Here is a 19,470-nt window from a genome sequence, read left to right as displayed (position 1 = left end):
TCACTTCAGCGAGACGTCAAAAGGCATTGCAGAGTACCCAAGGAGAAGGAGAAGTTTGTAACACGTGCTGTGATTGGCTGTCGTGGTAAAGCCAGCACGACATAGGCCAATCACATGGTGGTGCGCCTCTCACTCTTTCCAGGAAGGTGACAGTCGACGAAGAATTTATTGTACTAGTGTGTGGAGCTGACTGTTAAAGTGACAGTCACTAACAGTCAGTTCATTAGCCAGTTTTGTACCGGATTTGTCCTTCAGTAAGTAAGTTAATCTAATGTTGATATTCTACTTTTAACCCCTGAGTACGATGACTTTACCCCTGAATGCGATGACTTAACCCCTTGAGTACGATGACTTTACTCTGAATACGATGACTTAACCCCTTGAGTACGATGACTTACCCCTTGAGTACGATGACTTTACCTGTGTGTAACCCCTTGAGTACGATGACTTAACCCCTTGAGTACGATGACTTTACCCCTGAATGCGATGACTTAACCCTTGAGTACGATGACTTAACCCTTGAGTAGATGACAACTGATGACTTAACCCCTTGAGTACGATGACTTAACCCCTTGAGTACGAGATCTTAACCTTGTGTTTATGAAGACTCAGCCCCATAAATACGACGAATTAACTCCTTGAACACGTACTCAAGGGGTTAAGCCATCGTACTCAAGGGGTTAAATTATTCTCTCATCACTCTAGCATCGGGAGATATAGTTGTTCTCTCTTTTGTTCTCTCTCTCTTATTCAAACTTAAAAAAGATAAACTATACCTATTTTAGTTAGCTCTGTGAATCTTCCTTCCTTCCTTCCTTCCTATATTACTTTCCTTCTTCCTTCCTTCCTTCCTTCCTTAATTCCTTCCTTCCTTACCTCTATATATTTCTCGCCCCCTGCCCTCTCACACCTCCGACTCCTCACTGCATCCTCGGTTAAGTGAGCCGAGCTTTCAACAATAACACAACGTTTGATTACCAGTTCATCGCCACCCTTGTGTGTGTGTGTGTGTGTGTGTGTGTGTGTGTGTGTGTGTGTGTGTGGGGGAGGAGGAGGCAGGAGAGACGTACAGTATTATTTTGGTTTTCGGAATAGCTGACGTTTCTAGTTGTGCCGAAGTTGAGATAAATGGCTATAGTTTAAATTGGAAGAATACGTATGTGTACATTATTTACTCTATTGAAGGGGGAGGGAGGGAAGAGAGGAGGGAGGGAAGAGAGGCGGAGGGAAGAGAGGAGGAGGGAAGAGAGGAGGGAGGGAGGGAGGAAGGAGAAAGGAAGGTGGGAGGGAGGAGGAGGAATGAAGAAACGAAACGACTGAGGAGAGAAGGAATGAAGGAACAAAAAGAAAGAAGGAATGAAGAAAGGAAGGCAGGACGGTACCATGACTTATGTGGTCTTAAACCCCCCAACTACCCACCACTAACGACCAAACTTCAGGCGAGGAGTCTCAATTGGCTGGTGGGATTTTGTGTGACGACCTGGGTGATGATTGTGAGTGTCGACTGATGATCACACCTGATTAAAACTTGGCCACGACAAGCCACACAAAGTTAGAATTTAATTACCGTCACCTTGTCACTTAGGGCCAGGCTGTTGAGTGTGTTCGTGTGTCCATGTGTGTGTGTGCCATGCCAATCGACCTCAGAGGCACTCAACGCCCCCAACAGGTCCCACGTGTTCCCCTTGTGTGAGAGAGAGAGAGAGAGAGAGAGAGAGAGAGAGAGAGAGGAGTCATACGTCAGCCGACAGCAAGAATATGTATGAGAACCAACCGAACATGTCGTCCAGGGATTCTTTTCTTTATCTCCAACACTTCCTCACAGTCACCAACACCTCCTCACAGTCACCAACACCTCCTCACAGTCACCAACACCTCCTCACAGTCACCAACACCTCTCACAGTCACCAACACCTCCTCACAGTCATCAACACCTCCTCACAGTCACCAACACCTCCTACAGTCACCAACACCTCCTCACAGTCATCAACACCTCCTCACAGTCACCAACACCTCCTCACAGTCACCAACACCTCCTCACAGTCACCAACACCTCCTCACAATCAGTTCCAGACAGACTACCAGGATCTTCGCCATTTGAATCTTTTTACTCTCGTCTGTAATGATGGAGATGGTCAGGAACTGGAGACGAAATCGGGGGAGCTTTTGTGAGTATTAGCATATCTCTCTCTCTCTCTCTCTCTCTCTCTCTCTCTCAGGGTATTTGACCGAGTGAGAAAAAAAGGAAATTTGTTAATGTGTTGATAAATGACAATTGCTGATGGGTAGAAATAATGAAAGAAAAAATGATAATAGTATATACATAAAAATGAATGAAAGAAGTATTTTTTGACGGTGTGAAATTAGGTTTTTAAGAGACAAAAATTTTAATCGCAAAACTTTTAACAAATTACAAAAAAAAATATACTGAAAATATTACGACAAAAATTTTAAAAAAAATGTCGATAATAATCATAAAAAAAAGTTTCAATATTTGTTGAGTTACGAGTGGATGAAACGAGAGGCGGAGGGGATCATCACCCCTAACCCGCCTCACAATCCCCCACTCCTAACCCCTCCCCCTGCCTCACAAAAAAAACCAAAATTTTTAGTGAAAATCGTGAGAGGAACCATCTTGGAATACCAACATTATGTCATCAATAAATGTCGTGAAATTCCCTCTAAAACTGTAAGATAAATTGATGTTATTTATATGAATAATGACAGAATATTTATGTTTATCTAACACATACATACAGACGGCGGGAGGGAGGGAGGGAGGGAAGGAGTCTCGTAACAGTGATGGAGGCAGCAAGAAGAGTAGGGAAGGAGGAAGGAAGGAGGAGGGAGTCTACAGTAACAGTGATGGGGCAGCAAGAAGGTGGAAGGGGAAGGAGGGGGTGAGGTCCGTCAGTGATGGAGGCAAGAAGGTAGAGGAGGAAGGAGGGAGAGGAGTCCTACAGTAACAGTGATGGAGGCAGCAAGAAGAGTAGGGAAGGGGGGACGGAGAAAAGGACGGAGGAAGGGAGTCCTACAGTGACAGAGGCAGCAGGATCACGTAGGATGTGTGTTACGTCCAGCGACACACCAGATTGACTCACTGACTCAGCCTGGGCCAATCCTACCCACCCACTCACTCCCACAGCCACCCACTCACTCACCCACCCACTCACTCACTCGCTTTACTGTAGTGATGGAGAGACGGGTATAAATACACACTCACAAACACCACCCACACACTCCTAAGCCCTCACATACACACACAAATATCCACACCCCAACACAAACACCCTCCCATACACAAAACACCCTCCCATACACCCACACACCCCCACACGAACACCCTCCCACACATACACACACAAACACCCTCCCATACACCCACACACAAACACCCTCCCATACACCCACACACAAACACCCTCCCATACACCCACACACAAACACCCTCCCATACACCCACACCCCCACACAAACACCCCCCCAGGCCACTTTATTAAGCAGTGTTAGGTTAGTCCAGTGATTGGTTGTCGTCATCAAGCAGCTAGAGTTAGGTAGTAAATCTTCACGTATGGCTTTACCGGGTAACACGAGGCTGGCACTACACCCTGGCACTACACCCTGGCACTACACCCTGGCACTACACCTTGGCTTCAATGAGGATAAACCTACAATTTTATAACCTAACCAAATCAAACATTTTTGATTATGACCCATTTCAGTAAATTTAGGTTAGGTTAGGTTAGGATTTTCAGGTGTAGGCACCTGGTCTTGCCATAAGCATGTAAATGGCTCCCTGACCTCAATAACACACACACACACACACACACACACACACCACCTCCCTCACTTCTCTCCTCCTCCTCCTTTTATCTACCCATCTCCTCCACCATCCCCATCCCCCACCACCACCATCCTCCTCCTCCTCCTCTCCTTCGCCGCCCTCCTCCCCCACCCCACCCCCCCCGTCTCTCCCTCCTCCATCACCCTGACAGTAGAGGCACAAGAAACATGAGTTAGGAGACAAGACGTATATTCACGGAGAGAAAAACTATTACACTTTTCTCAGCATAATTCCAGTGGCCCTGCCGAGGTTATCTGGCACCTGACACTCATACCTGACACCCTGACACTCATACCTGATACTGACACTTGATACTGATACCTAACACCTGATACCAATACCTTACACCTGATATCGGATGCCTGATACTGTTACCCGACTTCTGATACTCATACCGGACACCTGACACTCAAGCCTGACACCTGACACTTCACCCTGACTACTAACACTCATGCCTAACACCTGATACTTATACCTGATGCCACCCCTACTCACCAGTAGTCATTAAGCGTGTTCAACAAAAAAATCGCGTGAGTTGTGTTGTGAATGAACAGGTTGTGAGTGTGAATATTCTGTTATGATGGAGATAATGGGGTGTTTAATGAGCCTTCGGTGGTTAATGACCTATATAGAGAATACCCTCCCTCCCCCCCCACTCATCCACCCCTGCTACGTGATATAACTACCCACCAGACCAGACCTCCTTCACGTGATATAACTATCCCCTACCTACCTCATTCACGTGATATAACTACCCCTACCTACCTCATTCACGTGATATAACTACCCCTACCTACCTCATTCACGTGATATAACTACCCCTACCTACCTCATTCACGTGGTATAACTACTCTCTCCACTCCACACCTCCCAACGTAATGTGTGTGTGTGTGTGTGTGTGAGTTAACCCCTGATAGAACCCCATAATCGTATCTTAATTTCTCCCAAGGTGTTATTAATAAATCATCCTGGAAGTGTGGGTGCTAATGCCACGCCCACCCCACCCACCTTCATTTAATCCCGCCCTCCACCCACCAAACTCAGCCTCATTTAACCCCTCCCACCCACTACCAACCCACCTTCATTTAACCCCGCCCACGACCGACCAAACTCAGCCTTATTTAACCTCTCCCACCCACCCACCACCAACCTACCCCACCCATCACCAACCCAACCACCACCAACCCACCCTCATTTAACCCCACCCACGACCCGCCCTCAGATACAGAGGTACACGTGACCCAAGCGAGCTCTGGCTTGTGTCTTATCTCCCTCCGTCACGCTCCTATCAACCTCTCAGCACCTCCTCCTCATCTTTCCTCCTCCCCCTCCTACTCCTCCTCCTATTCTTCCCCCCCTCCTCCTCCGACTCTTCTTCATCCTCCTTCTCTTCCCATTTCAAAGTAAGTGTTGATGATCGTCAGGCCGCACTGCTACCCCTGGGGCCTGTGTTGTGTCGGCAGCTTCCTCACTTCTCACTCAGCTGACGGCCACCAGGTGATGTACTGTTGACAGCTTCCTCACTTCGGACTCAGCTGACGGCCACCAGGTGATGTACTGTTGACAGCTTCCTCATTTCGGACTCAGCTGACGGCCACCAGGTGATGTACTGTTGACAGCTTCCTCACTTCGGACTCAGCTGACGGCCACCAGGTGATGTACAGACGAAGCCCAAAATCCTCCCCCCCCTTCATTAAATTACGTCAAAATACCCGTAAAAGTCAACTACTAAGGCCCGTTCGACTGAACCACGAACCCAAAATCAGGCTCATGAACCCGAAGCATCTATGGAGAAAATAATCCATCAGTCTACTGCTTAGGGTATACGAATCTGGATCTCTGGGTTCGTGGTTCAGTAGGCGATAAATATATATAGATAGCTGTTCAATTCTCAATGCCTCCTTACCCACGTGACCTTCAAGTACATGACGTCAGATATCACCACCACGTGTCCAGACAATTACAGTAGCTCCACGTTATATAGATACAAGTGTACTTAACGACATGGTCCTCAAAATGTTATATTCTCAGTTTTGTTTGAAAAAAATATTCGTACTTTCATGGGTTGGGTTGGGTTAGCTTATGTAAAATAAAGGTTGGGTTAAGTTAAATTTACATCTGGTTACAATGGCGCCTAAATTACCTTGAGACTGTACCTTATCTACATCTTCTGCGTAAAAACAAAAAAACAAAAAACAATGTAGTTATCTCGGCCACTTGTGACATAAGGAGTCAAATGGATGAAAAAATGCTCCGAGACTCTACTATAACAATATGGGAGTCAAACTATTGCTAAGACTCGACCGAAATTAACAGTAATATCCGAGGAAGATAATAGAGATAAGACAGCAAAATGGAGTCAAAATTGATCTGAGACTCTACCGTAACCTGTCAAGAGGCGAGATAGCGCTGAGAATCTACTGAGGTTTAATGAAGGTGGAATAGTACTGAGACTCGAGCATAACTCAACACGTCCTCGGGGTAGAAAATAATGTGGGAGTGTGTGTCAGGGAGGGAGGGAGGGAGGGAGGGAAGGGGGAAGGAGGGCGTGGGGGAGTGAGGAGGTAGGCAGGAGGGAGGGAAGGACAAAGAAGGGAAGGAAGGAAGGAAGAAAGGAGGGCGTGAGGGACTGAGGAGAGAGGAAGGAGTGAGGGAGGGAAGGAGGGAGGAAGGGAGGGAAGGAGAAAGGAAGGAGAGCGTGAACAAGGGAGGGAGGGAGGAGGGCGTGACCTTTCCTCTCGTCACAGGAGGAGACACGCCCCTGGAGGGCGACAAGCTTGTTATCCCTCACACAGCTGTCAAGGGTCCTACATCCTGTCGCCTCGTCTGTCTTCACTAATTCTAACCACATAAAACACACACACACACACACTTCACAGAATCTTGAGAGAGAATGTGTGTGTGTGTGTGTGTGAGTGTGTTGAGTGAGTTATATTTAGTGTGAGAGTGCGTGTCCAAGACGGGATGTAATAGTGGACATTTCTTACTCTCCCTCCCTCTCTCCCTCTTCCTTCTTGTCTTTCCATTCTCTCCTCTCCGTCTTCCTCCTCGTTCATTTCCTCTCTCATCCTATCACTCTCTCTCTCTCTCTCTTCCTCCATTTCACTCCTTCCTTCCCTAACTACTCTCCCTCCCTCCCTCCCTACCACTCTCCCTCACTCCTTCCCTCCCTCCCTCCCACTCTCGTGCCCAGGTCAGAAACTTCACTCGCTTCCTCTTATGTATTTTTCCTTGAGAGAGAGAGAGAGAGAGAGAGAGAGAGAGCCACGTATCACTCAGCCCACACCTGGCGGGGGAGACACGCACACATCAACAGCATATTCTTACCTTCCTGTTATCAGGTAAAAGCACTAGGTGTGTGTGTGTGTGTGTGGCGGGCAGGGTACACCCAGAGGTGCTGAGCACTTCACCCACGACGCCACCCCTCCCACCCCTCTTGGGTCTGGCCACACACCTTGCACACCCTGGCCTCCACACCACTCCATTGGCCTCCACACACTCCCCCCTGGCCTCTGCAATTCACCACCTGGCTTCCAGCACCTTCCCCTGTCCCACACTATTCCCTGGCACACACTCTCTGACCCGACCCCACACCAATAACTCTTGCCCACACCACACCCCCCTGGCCCACACCACACCCCTGGCCCCACACCACACCCCTGGCCCACACCACACCCCCCTGGCCCACACCACACCCCCTGGCCCACACCACCTGGCCCACACCACACCCCCTGCCCACCACACCCTGACCACACCCACACCCCTGGCCCACACACACCGGCCCACACCACACCCCCCCTGGCCCACACCACACCCCTGACCCACACCACACCCCCCTGACCCACACACCACACCCCCTGGCCCACACTCCACACCCCTGGCTCCACACCACACACCCCTGGCCCGCCACCACACCCCCCCCCTGACCCACACCACACCCCCTGACCCACACCACACCCCCTGACCACAGACCACACCCCTGGCTCCACACTCCACACCCCTGGCTCCACACCACACCCCCTGGCCCACACCACACCCCTGACCCACACCACACCCCTGACCCACACCACACCCTGGCTCCACACCACACCCCCCCCAGCTCCACACCACACCCCTGACCCACCACATCCCTGACCCACCAATAACCCCACCCACAACATCGCACCATACCTTCTGCCTTTCTAACCTCTACACAAATGTTATTGGACGCTCCAAACACCTCTGTCTCCCTTCTGTCTCTCTTCTCTCTCTCATTTGTCTCCCTTCTCTCTCTCTCATTTGTCTCTCTTCTGTCTCTCTCCTCTCTCTCATTTGTCTCCCTTATGTTTTTCTTCTCTCTCATTTGTCTCCCTTCTGTCTCTCTTCTCTCCCTCACCCTCCCCATCCCTCCTCCCCGACACCAGAGACTCACGGCACCGAGGGAGGGAAGTGTTGTATGGTTGAGGGACAATTATTAATACACTTGTTAACATTTCTCAACTACTTGTGGGTTTTGTTGCTTATAGATCATGTAAGACTGTGTGTGTGTGTGTGTGTGTGTGTGTGTGTGTGTGTGTGTGTTTCCATAACAAGAATTTGCACCGGAGTTATCAGTCACCATGTTTGTAATCAATGGTTTGATAGAACACACACACACACACACACACACACACACACACACACACACACACACACACACACACACACACACCCCTTTTGTCTGATGCTAAAAGAAAGATTATAAAGAATTTCCTCTAAGTGACAGACTATTATACGGTGCACTTGAGTCTGATGTGTGATGCAGGAACCCCTCAATCACCCAACCCCAGAATTTTACGACCGCAGTAACCACAACAATCAATGCCAGGTGTCGCTATCTGCTGACAATAGTGTCCTATGAATATTGTGCACGACGGTACATCACCTAACACACACCTGTACGTTAAGACAAGGGGATGTAAATAATCATCTAACTGGTCACCTGAACTTTAACAACATTTTCACCTGGTTAGTGGGTTACTAGTACAGGTATTGGATATTATCACCCAGTGGCTGGCTCACCTGGTTAGTGGGTTACTAGTACAGGTATTGGATATTATCACCCAGTGGCTGGCTCACCTGGTTAGTGGGTTACTAGTACAGGTATTGGACATTATCACCCAGTGCGCGTCCACCTGGTTAGTGGGTTACTAGTACAGGTATTGGACATTATCACCAGGTGGCTGGCTCACCTGGTTAGTGGGTTACTAGTACAGGTATTGGATATTATCACCCAGTGGCTGGCTCACCTGGTTAGTGGGTTACTAGTACAGGTATTGGACATTATCACCAGGTGGCTGGCTCACCTGGTTAGTGGGTTACTAGTACAGGTATTGGATATTATCACCCAGTGCGCGTCCACCTGGTTAGTGGGTTACTAGTACAGGTGTTGGACATCATCACCAAGTGGCTGGCTCACCTGGTTAGTGGTTCACCTTTGTTTCCAAATTATTAATAACTTCTCAATATACTCTTGTTATCTGTGGGCTGAATATGTCTGTATATCTGTCAGTGTAACAGCTGTCAGTGTATTTCATTGTCAAGTGTTGCAGCTGTCAGTGTAAATTATCGTCAAATGTTGCAGCTGTCAGACCATCAACTAGGGAATGCCTCTGACATCATCAGCCACGTCAGGTTTATCAGGCCAGACAATGGAAGTTCCTGGTGTTGGGGTTAATTACTGACGAGTGAATGGACGAAGGCAGAAGTCGAGTGCCACTTCACCCTCCGCTTTTGACTAAATCCCAAAGAGAAATACCCATTAAAATAACCGTGTAGTTCTTCTTGTTGCTTCTTCGTCATCTTCTGCGGCTCTCCGTCTGTGTGTGTGTGTGTGTGTGTGTGTGTGTGTGTGTGTGTGTGTGTATGTGTGTGTGTTCATGGAGAAGTGACCCGTCCAAAGGTTAATTAAAGTTTACATGTTGAGTGGAGGCGAGTGCTGAGCCGACGCCGTCACTGTACCCGGGGGCGTTGTGTCCTCTTCTTCCCCTTCACCGCCAGCGGGACACACCACCACACACAACAAAACTCCTCTCTGATACACGGGGCCTCCATGCTGATGGTGCCAGATAGCAAGTTCCAGGGTACGTACGTCTGTAACTTTGTCCTGATTTATCGGGGTGGTAAGTTTGTTTTCCGAGGTGAGGTGTGACGTAGATGGCGGTAGCGGTGGTGGCCTGACGGATGGTTCCCTCCCAAACAATAAAGTATCATCACTACCTCCCCCCCCTCTCCTCCTCCTCCTCCTCCTACTACTACTACTCCTCCTCCTCCTCCTCCTCTCTCATAGCATCAGGTAATAATTTTCCTCTGGCCATCTGCGTCACCCTACCACCTCCTCCTCTCTTCTCCCTCTCTCATCCTCCCCCGCATGCTCCTCACCTCCCCTCTCCCCCTCACGTGATCATCTAATAAGGTGTGTCGACCCACCTGTATCCACCACCACATCATCCCTCACGCGACCTGCCCCTCGAGACTCCCACCTTCCTCCACCTCCTCCTCCTCCTCGCCAGATGATGTATGACTCGACTCCTCTACTTAGCTAAGTGTTACTCGAGCGAGGGTGACAGCGTGTTGTCCCTTCCCAACGATAAACTGACTTGAGATACTGAACAATTTGGGTGGTCGATTTTAACCCAATATTTAGAGGTGTTTTTTTTTCTTCTATGTTTATATCACCACTACTACCTCCACCACACACTACCACCACCACCACCACCACCACACACCTACCACCACACTACCTCCACCACACTACCACCACTACCACCACCACCACCACACACTACCACCACCTCCACCACCACCTCCACCACTACCTCCACCACAAACTACCACTACCATCACCACACACCACCACCACAAATATAACCCCATTCTCAGCACACCTTCAGCACCACAACGACCACCTTATTCTTACCTGTAGAAAACCAGGCATTTGAGAGGAACCCCCTGGAGGAGACCATACAAGACCCCAGCAGGTGGCGACACACAGCTGGTACACACTCTAGATAAAGGCCCTCCCTAACACACACAACGTCAGCATTCAGTAAGGAGTGACGGCAACATTTTCACATTTCTTCCCCGATAATATTCAAGAATTACCGATATGCTGAAGGTACGATACGTGACCACTATCATGAACCCTAAACTGACACAGGGAATAGTGTCACTCTGGGAATACTAGGAATTGTGTCACCTCGGGAATACTAGGAATTGTGTCACTTCGGGAATGATGGGAATTGTGTTACCTCGAGAATTAACTGAGGCTCACAGAGTTACGGCAGAGTCTCAGAGTAACTTCCACGCCATCTTGGTTGTTGTACACGATTTCAGCTTTAAGTTAAAGAGACTATAGGTCAAATACCCCCTCCCTCATTTAGTCCTAAAAGGCCCTAACCTAACCACTAAGATTGAGTGTTGGGGCCCAAAACCTAATGGATATGGTCAGGTTAGGTTGATTTAGGGGTCTTATTACTATCAGACCCCAAGGAAACCGTGCATGTTATTTTGGGACCTAGATAACAGGGGCCCATTCGAAGTGAACACCAAATGTCATAGTCGTGATATTTTTACCGTGAGGGGCCTAATAGGATAAGGACCTACTAGGACAAGGGCCTACTAGGATAAAGGCCTACTAGGATAAAGGCCTACTAGGATAAAGGCCTACTAGGATACGGGCCCAATCAACCAGCCCAAGATGTCACAGTAGTTAAACTTGGCTTCGATGCACCGTGGACCTGACCAGACGCCGCGCCAGGAAGGAGGAGGAGGAGGAGGAGGAGGAGGAGGAGGAGGAGGAGCCTGAAGCTGTTTCTCATTGATATGCGAGACAAGTTACCGCTTCTTCATCTTTTCTTCTGTGAGGGACAACACGCTACAAAAATATTACCACTCGGGAAAAAAAAAATGATCCGAGAAATGAGACGATATTCACTCTCCCACACGACGACAGAGAAATTGTGTGAAAAAAAAATATAGGAACTGGGAAACATAGCTAAAGATGTTTCGTTTCTTCTTCAGCGGACTACGAGAGAGAGAGAGAGAGAGAGAGAGAGAGAGAGAGAGAGGTTAATGTGATAAAAGAATAAAAGATATATTTCACAGTACACTCACGATCGGTCTCTCCTGGACTGCCAATTGTTCAAAAGTTTCCCCCAGAGAGCGAGTCGGAAGGCTCAGTGTATTCAACGATACATTCATCCCAAACTCGTAAGATAGTTTAGTCTCGTCGCCTACTATACGGTGTCTCAGGATCAACTCTTCTTACTAAAAGTAGCCGTAAAGGGGGAAGGGGGAGGCCATCAAAAGAACCGGGAACGACGACTATGAGGAGAGGGGGACGTGGTTGATGGAGGGGGACGTGGTTGATGGAGGGAGACGTGGTTGGTGGAGGTGGGCGTGAGGGACGTGGTTGATAGAGGGACGTGGTTGATAGAGGACGTGGTTGATAAAGGGACGTGGTTGATGGAGGGACGTGGTTGATGGAGGGACGTGGTTGATGGAGGGACGTGGTTGATGGAGGGACGTGGTTGATGGAGGGACGTGGTTGGTGGAGGGACCTTGGTTGGTGGAGAGACAAGATGGAGGGACTTGGTTGAGAGAATCAAGGTGAAGGGGGGCGTGGTTGAGAGAGAGTCAATGTGGAGGTAGACGTGGTTGAGAGAGAGTCAATGTTGAGGTAGACGTGGTTGAGAGGGATGTAACTGAGAGGGTAAGTGATTAAGGGACGTAATTGAGGGGGGGACATTGAGAAGGAGGTAACTGAGGGACGTGGTTGAGTGACGTAGTTGCTGTTAAGAGGTCATCTACTGCTGTTAACTGGAGGCAAACGAGGCTCTTTGTCATATTTACTATGAGTTTGTTCACAAGACGAGAGTAAACGAGGTAGTTATGACGGTGACGAGTTAATAAGACAGTTATTGCTTTAATTAACGCTCTCCACACCTACACCCTCCTCCACCACACCCTCACCCTCCACCACCACTACACCTACACCCTCCTCCTCCACACCCTCCTCTTCCTCCTCCACCACTACACCTTCCTCTTCCACCACTACACCTACACCTTCCTCCTCCACACCCTCACCCTCCTCCACCACTACACCTACACCCTCCTCCTCCACACCCTCACCCTCCTCCACCACTACACCTACACCTTCCTCCTCCACCACTACACTTTCAGTCTTTTTTATAAGTCAAACATTAAAAAAAACTGTGTGTGTGTGTGTGTGTGTGTGTGTCCATCTAAGTACCTAAGTGTAACTAGTTATAAGTAATATTATTAATTTCAGTAGTGAGGAGGAAGAAAAAGAATGGGATATAGGAAGGGGAGAAAGAAGGGGAGAGAGGAGGAGAAGGAAGAGGAGAAGGAAGGAGGAGGAGGAGAAGAAGGAAGGAGGAAGAGAAGGAGAAAGAAAAGAAGAGGAGGAAAATAAGCAGGAAGAAAAACAAAACAAAATATCAGTAGTAAAAATTAAAGTAAAAACAAAACCTCAAGGAATAACAAACAATTAATTTTAGCGAGTCAGCGAGTTTGAGAAAAATAATAATTTACATACGAAAATTCGACATCAAAAGTTACGCGATTCAGATGACGCTGTTCGACCCATCGCTGCCAGTCAACCGAGGTGGGCGTTGTGTAAATGATGTCTGCCAGGCGCTAAACTTGTTATGTTATTGGCGAGTTGTAAAGACTGAGGGAGGGGGCAGGAAGGAAGGAGAGCACCAACGAGCCAAGGAAGGAAGGAAGGAAGGAAGGAAGGATAGTGTGGGGAAGGGTAGGAAGTGAGAGACATTAATGGAGTGAGGGTAAGAGGAAAGGAGAAAAAGATTGGGAGGAAAGGAAGAATGTAAAGGGAGAGAGGAATGGTGAGGAGGAGAGTGAAGGGAGTGGAGGAAGAGAGAAAGGGAAAAGAAGGAGGGAGGGAACGAGGGGAGGGAGGGAGGAGGGAGGGAAAAAGGGAGGCTGTGGAGAAATGGAAGGGAGGGAGGGACAACTTCAAGATGGTAAGGCCAAGTTATAACTAAAAGTTTTCCATGTTAGTCAAGTGAGGAAATTGAAGGCTGACAGCTTAATGGGACAGATCAAACCGACAGCTGGCGAGAAGGTTTAATTCAGATCATGTTTATACGAATATTTCCTCAGGTGTGGTAGAAGAGGTAACTGTGTATCTCCTCAACACACCTGAAACACACCTGCAAGTTCACGGGTTCTTGGTTGACACTAATGTTTTGGTCAACAGATATAGCTGCTCTCTCTCTCTCTCTCTCTCTCTCTCTCTCTCTCTCTCTCTCTCTCTGGTTTGACTACTACAATTACTACCTCTACTACTATTACTACTGCTGCTGTTGTTAAGGTCTGGTGAGGGCGTTAAGGCCCAATGAGAGTGACAGGACCAGGTGAGACGTGTCAGGTGAGGGGGGGGGTGTCAGGTGCCTGGTGAGGGGTGTCAAGGCCTGGTGAGGGGGAGGTGTCAGGTGCCTGGTGAGGGGTGTCAAGGCCTGGTGAGGGGGAGGTGTCAGGTGCCTGGTGAGGGGTGTCAAGGCCTGGTGAGGGGTGAGGTGTGCCCAGGTGCCTGGTGAGGGGGTGTCAGGACCGGTGAGGGGGAGGTGTCAGGTGCCTGTGAGGGGTGTCAAGGCCTGGTGAGGGGAGGTGTCAGGTGCCTGGTGAGGGGTGTCAAGGCCTGGTGAGGGGGAGGTGTCAGGTGCCTGGTGAGGGGTGTCAAGGCCTGGTGAGGGGGAGGTGTCAGGTGCCCAATGAAGGGTGCCAAGAGAGGGCCATCAGACATTATCAGTAGGCGGCACTTGAGTCGTTTACGCCTGCGGGCCAACCCACAGCCGTTATTAGCCTGCTCGTTACACGTTATACCAACAGTCGTAAAATTAGTGACGAGAGACACACGGCCAATCCTGTCAACACCTTGCAAATTGTATATCATATTTATGGCCCTGTCACCTGCATACTAATTACTTGATAACGTAATATATTCTTGAGAGAGAGAGAGAGAGAGAGAGAGAGAGAGAGAGAGAGAGAGAGAATTTGTGTCAGGAGTATAAGGTGCAGAATAAATCTCCGTCAAATTCACTGTTATCTTTACTTATTGCTCAGGCCTAACATTCGTCTCAATGCTGTACGATAGTTTGGGACGACTGGTTGGCAGCGCGTGGATGGTGGTCCAGTGACTCGGGATAAATAACGAAAAATCATAGAGAGAAGAGTAATGAAAAAAAACGAAATAAAACAAAATAAAAACAAAAACAAAATACAAAACAAAAAAACAAAACGAAATGGAAAACAACAACACAAACGATCTTTTTGGGGGGAAGGGGATGTAGTATGGTAGTAGTGTTGCCAAATCTACTCACCGACTAATAGACTGAAGACATTTAATGCTGGATGAGTTTAACTAATGGATGTTAAACAGTACGAGAAAAACACTTTGTGGAAGGGAGTTCCACACAGTGTTAGTTCCGGGGGGTTTAAATGAGATTTGGTAGGTGGAGGTTCATCAATAAAAATAGGGGCGGGGCAGGGGCGGGGCAGGGGAACGAGAAGCAATGTCAATTTACAGACATGCAGACTTACAATAATTATGCCTTACACGTGCACGCATTAATTATTATGGACGGTGGCAATATGACACATCTAAAGGTTGCCATTTTATTTCACGACATTCTTCACCACTAATGACGTGTTACATATTAGATAAATTGACGTTATCAGAAACACTTTCCAACGTGGAGGAAATATCATGCAATACATTCATATTAATTCACGTTATTTTACACATTAAACTGACTCTTTCTTGAATTATATAAGAAATAGAAAGTAAATAAACTCTACAACCTCTACAAGACGGTAAACACCCTCACAACAACAATATCACAACTTCACACAAGGAGCCAAAAAATATTACGTAAACAGAAGACAAAAGTATAATTGAGATTAACCGACATTAATACTCAAGACCGTAACCTTTGTCCTAGTTACAGATACGAGTTTCTTAAACCTTCACAGTCCTAGCTTAATAAACTGATTGTCTAGGTTTACGCGTTTCAAGGCCTAATTATCCGGAAAATAGAACAGGTACTCGGTGAAAGTCTAACGTTATGTGGTGTTGACTGACATTTATGACCCAGTGCAAGGATGAGTGTCAGTGATGACTGTCGTTAAGATTGTGTCGTATCATGATAGACACCTGCTGGTAACTTCTGAACCCCGAGGAGGAACACACACACACACACACACACACACACACACACACACACACACACACAGTCTCTTGTTGGATTAAAAAACTTCTGGGGATAAGAATTTAAAGAAACTTCCGCAGCTTTACGGAGATTTGAAACAAACTGAATAAATGACTAAATTATAGAAAACGGAGTTAGGTAGCACACGAGCCAGTCCACACAAACAAACAAATACACATACATCCATCCATCCATCCATCCATCCATACATACATACATGCACAAGCAAACACACACATATACACGAGCGAGCAAACAAAAACATACACACATACGAACGAGCCCCCATACACCAACAAACAAGAAAGTAAACAAACACACACACACACACACACACACACACACACACACACACGAGCGAGCCCCAACACACAAACAGTAACACACCCACACTAAGACCTAATTGTGAATAATAATAACATGTTTATATACAGTTATACACTCACCACTGTAACAGCCCACGTGTTTTTATTTATATACAGAATATCAATAACACTAACATACACATAAATACACAACAACAAAATAGCAATATTAATACACTGTAAATATTATCAATAGCATTACTCCTCCCAGTTGTATGAATTGAAGAAAAAAAAAAGAAGCTAATTTTCATCTGGTAAAGTAAAAGTATTGGTGATTATGGCTGAGATCACCTGAAGATTAGCCCCCCCCCTAGATTAGGTTAGGTTAGAACTCACATTACAAGCACTGTATCCACTCTGCCACCGCACCAACGACTCACAGATCAAAATAAGTCACAGTTAATCTTCTTATGAATACAAAGGACTTACTAACACGCCGGAAACAGATTATGTTGTACGGGAATGATGAACAGTGTGAGGGAGAGTGTGAGAGAGAGTGAGAGTGTGTGAGGGAGAGTGAGAGAGTGTGAGGGAGAGTGAGAGAGTGTGAGGGAGAGTGAGAGAGAGTGAGGGAGAGGAGAGAGAGGGGAGAGGGAGAGAGGGGGGGGAGGGAGAGTGGGGAGAGGAGAGAGTGTGGGGAGAGGAGAGGGAGAGGAGAGGTGAGGGAGAGTGAGAGAGTGTGAGGGAGAGTAAAAGAGTGTGAGGGAGAGGGAGAGGAGAGAGTGTGAGGGAGAGAGTGTGGGGAGAGAGTGAGAGAGGCACAGTGTGAGTGAGAGTGAGAGAGTGTGAGGGAGAGAGAGAGGCACAGTGTAAGGGAGAGTGAGAGAGGCACAGTGTGAGTGAGAGTGAGAGAGTGTGAGGGAGAGGGAGAGAGTGTGGGGGAGAGAGAGAGAGAGGCACAGTGTGAGGGAGAGTGAGAGAGACAGATTATAGCTTATTTGGACCCTGTGGAAGGTAGTGTGGGAGAGGAACACCCTGCAGAAGGAGGTACACAGGAGGACGGGGCTACACTCACCGACTGGGTCCGGGTGTGGAGGGAGTCATACACCTCGTGGCCAGTCGTCACGTTCTGTAGACGCCGTGGCTTCGACGTGACCTCCTTCATCTTTCTGTAACAAAAACATAACTTCGTAAGACACATGTAACACCTCTGTAACAACTATAACACACACGTGACAGGTTCAGGTTGTTGTGTGACGGGTTAGGGTTGTTGTGTGACGGGTTAAGGTTGTAGTGTGACGGGTTAAGGTTGTAGTGTGACGGGTTAAGGTTGTTGTGTGACGGGTTAAGGTTGTTGTGTGACGGGTTAAGGTTGTTGTGTGACTGGTTAAGGTTGTAGTGTGACGGTTAAGGTTGTAGTGTGACGGGTTAAGGTTGTAGTGTGACGGGTTAAGGTTGTAGTGTGACGGGTTAAGGTTGTTTGTGTGACGGGTTAAGGTTGTAGTATGACAGGTTAAGATTTTTAGTGTGACGGTTAAGGTTGTAGTGTGACGGTTAAGGTTGTAGTGTGACGTAGTGTGACGGGTTGGGTTGTGGTGTGACGGGTTAAGGTTGTAGTGTGACGGGTTAAGGTTGTAGTGTGACGGGTTAAGGTTGTTGTGTGACAGGTTAAGGTTGTTGTGTGACGGGTTAAGGTTGTAGTGTGACGGGTTTGTAGTGTGACGGGTTGTGGTGTAGTGTGACGGGTTAGGTAGTGTGACGTAGTGTGACAGGGGTTGTAGTGTGACGGGTTAAGGTTGTAGTGTGACGGGTTAAGGTTGTAGTGTGACGGGTTAAGGGTTAGTGTGTGACGGGTTAAGGTTGTAGTGTGACGGGTTAAGGTTGTGTGTGACGGGTTAAGGTTGTAGTGTGACGGGTTAAGGTTGTAGTGTGACGGTTTAAGGTTGTGAGTGTGACAGTGACGGTTAAGGTTGTAGTGTGACGGGTTAAGGTTGTAGTGTGACGGTTTAAGGAGTTGTAGTGTGACGGTGGGTTAAGGTTGTAGTGTGACAGTGTGACGGGTTAAGGTTGGTGTGACGGGGGTGTGACAGGTTGTAGTGTGACGGGTTAAGGTGTGTGTGACGGAGTTGGTTGTAGTGTGACAAGGTTGTTGTGTGTGACGGGTTAAGGTGTGTAGTGTGACGGGTTAAGGTTGTAGTGTGACGGGTTAAGGTTGTAGTGTGACGGGTTAAGGTTGTAGTGTGACGGGTTAAGGTTGTAGTGTGACGGGTTAAGGTTGTAGTGCGACGGGTTAAGGTTGTAGTGTGACGGGTTAAGGTTGTAGTGTGACGGGTTAAGGTTGTAGTGTGACGGGTTAAGGATGTTGTGTGACTGGTTAAGGTTGTAGTGTGACGGGTTAAGGTTGTAGTGTGACGGGTTAAGGTTGTAGTGTGATGGGTTAAGGTCATAATATGGCACAAATCATCAACTGGACTTCACATAGAAAAGTAAAGTGTCAGCTCTCGGACCAGTAGTGGAGGTCAACACCAGTTTCTTCGTCATGTGTGTGACGTTTATCAACAACACCGAGATGCTGGAGTACAGTATACGTGCTTGAGTTCATGAGGCTATCTTCCCTCCCTATATGATACACACACCACGCACAAAAGACTAAACGTGTCCTCGCAAACATCTTGTGCAGAGAATGCGTCAGCCCAGTGAATCTACAGTACATACTTCCAGGTAGCTGTGTGTGTGACACATATGTAGCGCATGTCCTCGTGAAGGATGACCCTGAATTAAATATAATTTTCGATGAACATGGCTGCATAATGTCCACCAAAGCAGCAGAGCCGAGTAACTCAGAATTTCTCAGCAGACATCATCTTTGAGCTTATTATGATGACGTTCTGATTCTAAAAAGTTTTTGGGGCAAACCTGCAAAAGCAAAGCGAGGATCATCACTGAACTCCTCACCAAGTTCGTGGGCTGTGGTGGGGCGAGCAAGGTGCCGATTACTTTATTGTTCAAACTGCAGTGGTAACTGCAGCAGATGATCAAACATAACCTT

General features: G+C 47.7%; 1 protein-coding gene across 8 annotated transcripts in view; it reads right to left on the bottom strand.

The window, feature by feature from the left end:
- The window catches only part of LOC121863979 (nitric oxide synthase-like protein), a 179,045-nt gene that overhangs the window by 93,580 nt on the left and 65,995 nt on the right, over positions 1-19,470 (bottom strand). For all 8 annotated transcript variants that reach the window (XM_042362836.1, XM_042362835.1, XM_042362837.1 and 5 more), the window contains exon 2: positions 17,497-17,590. In XM_042362836.1, coding sequence (XP_042218770.1) covers positions 17,497-17,586 — 90 coding nt within the window. In that variant the 5' untranslated portion in view covers positions 17,587-17,590. The remainder of the gene's footprint in view (positions 1-17,496; positions 17,591-19,470) is intronic.

The sequence above is a fragment of the Homarus americanus genome, unplaced genomic scaffold, assembly GCF_018991925.1.
Source record: "Homarus americanus isolate GMGI-L3 unplaced genomic scaffold, GMGI_Hamer_2.0 scaffold6845, whole genome shotgun sequence".
Taxonomy (NCBI): Eukaryota; Metazoa; Arthropoda; class Malacostraca; order Decapoda; family Nephropidae; genus Homarus; species Homarus americanus.
The sequence above is the reverse complement of the archived record's forward strand: the minus strand, read 5'-3'. Positions and strand labels throughout refer to the sequence as shown.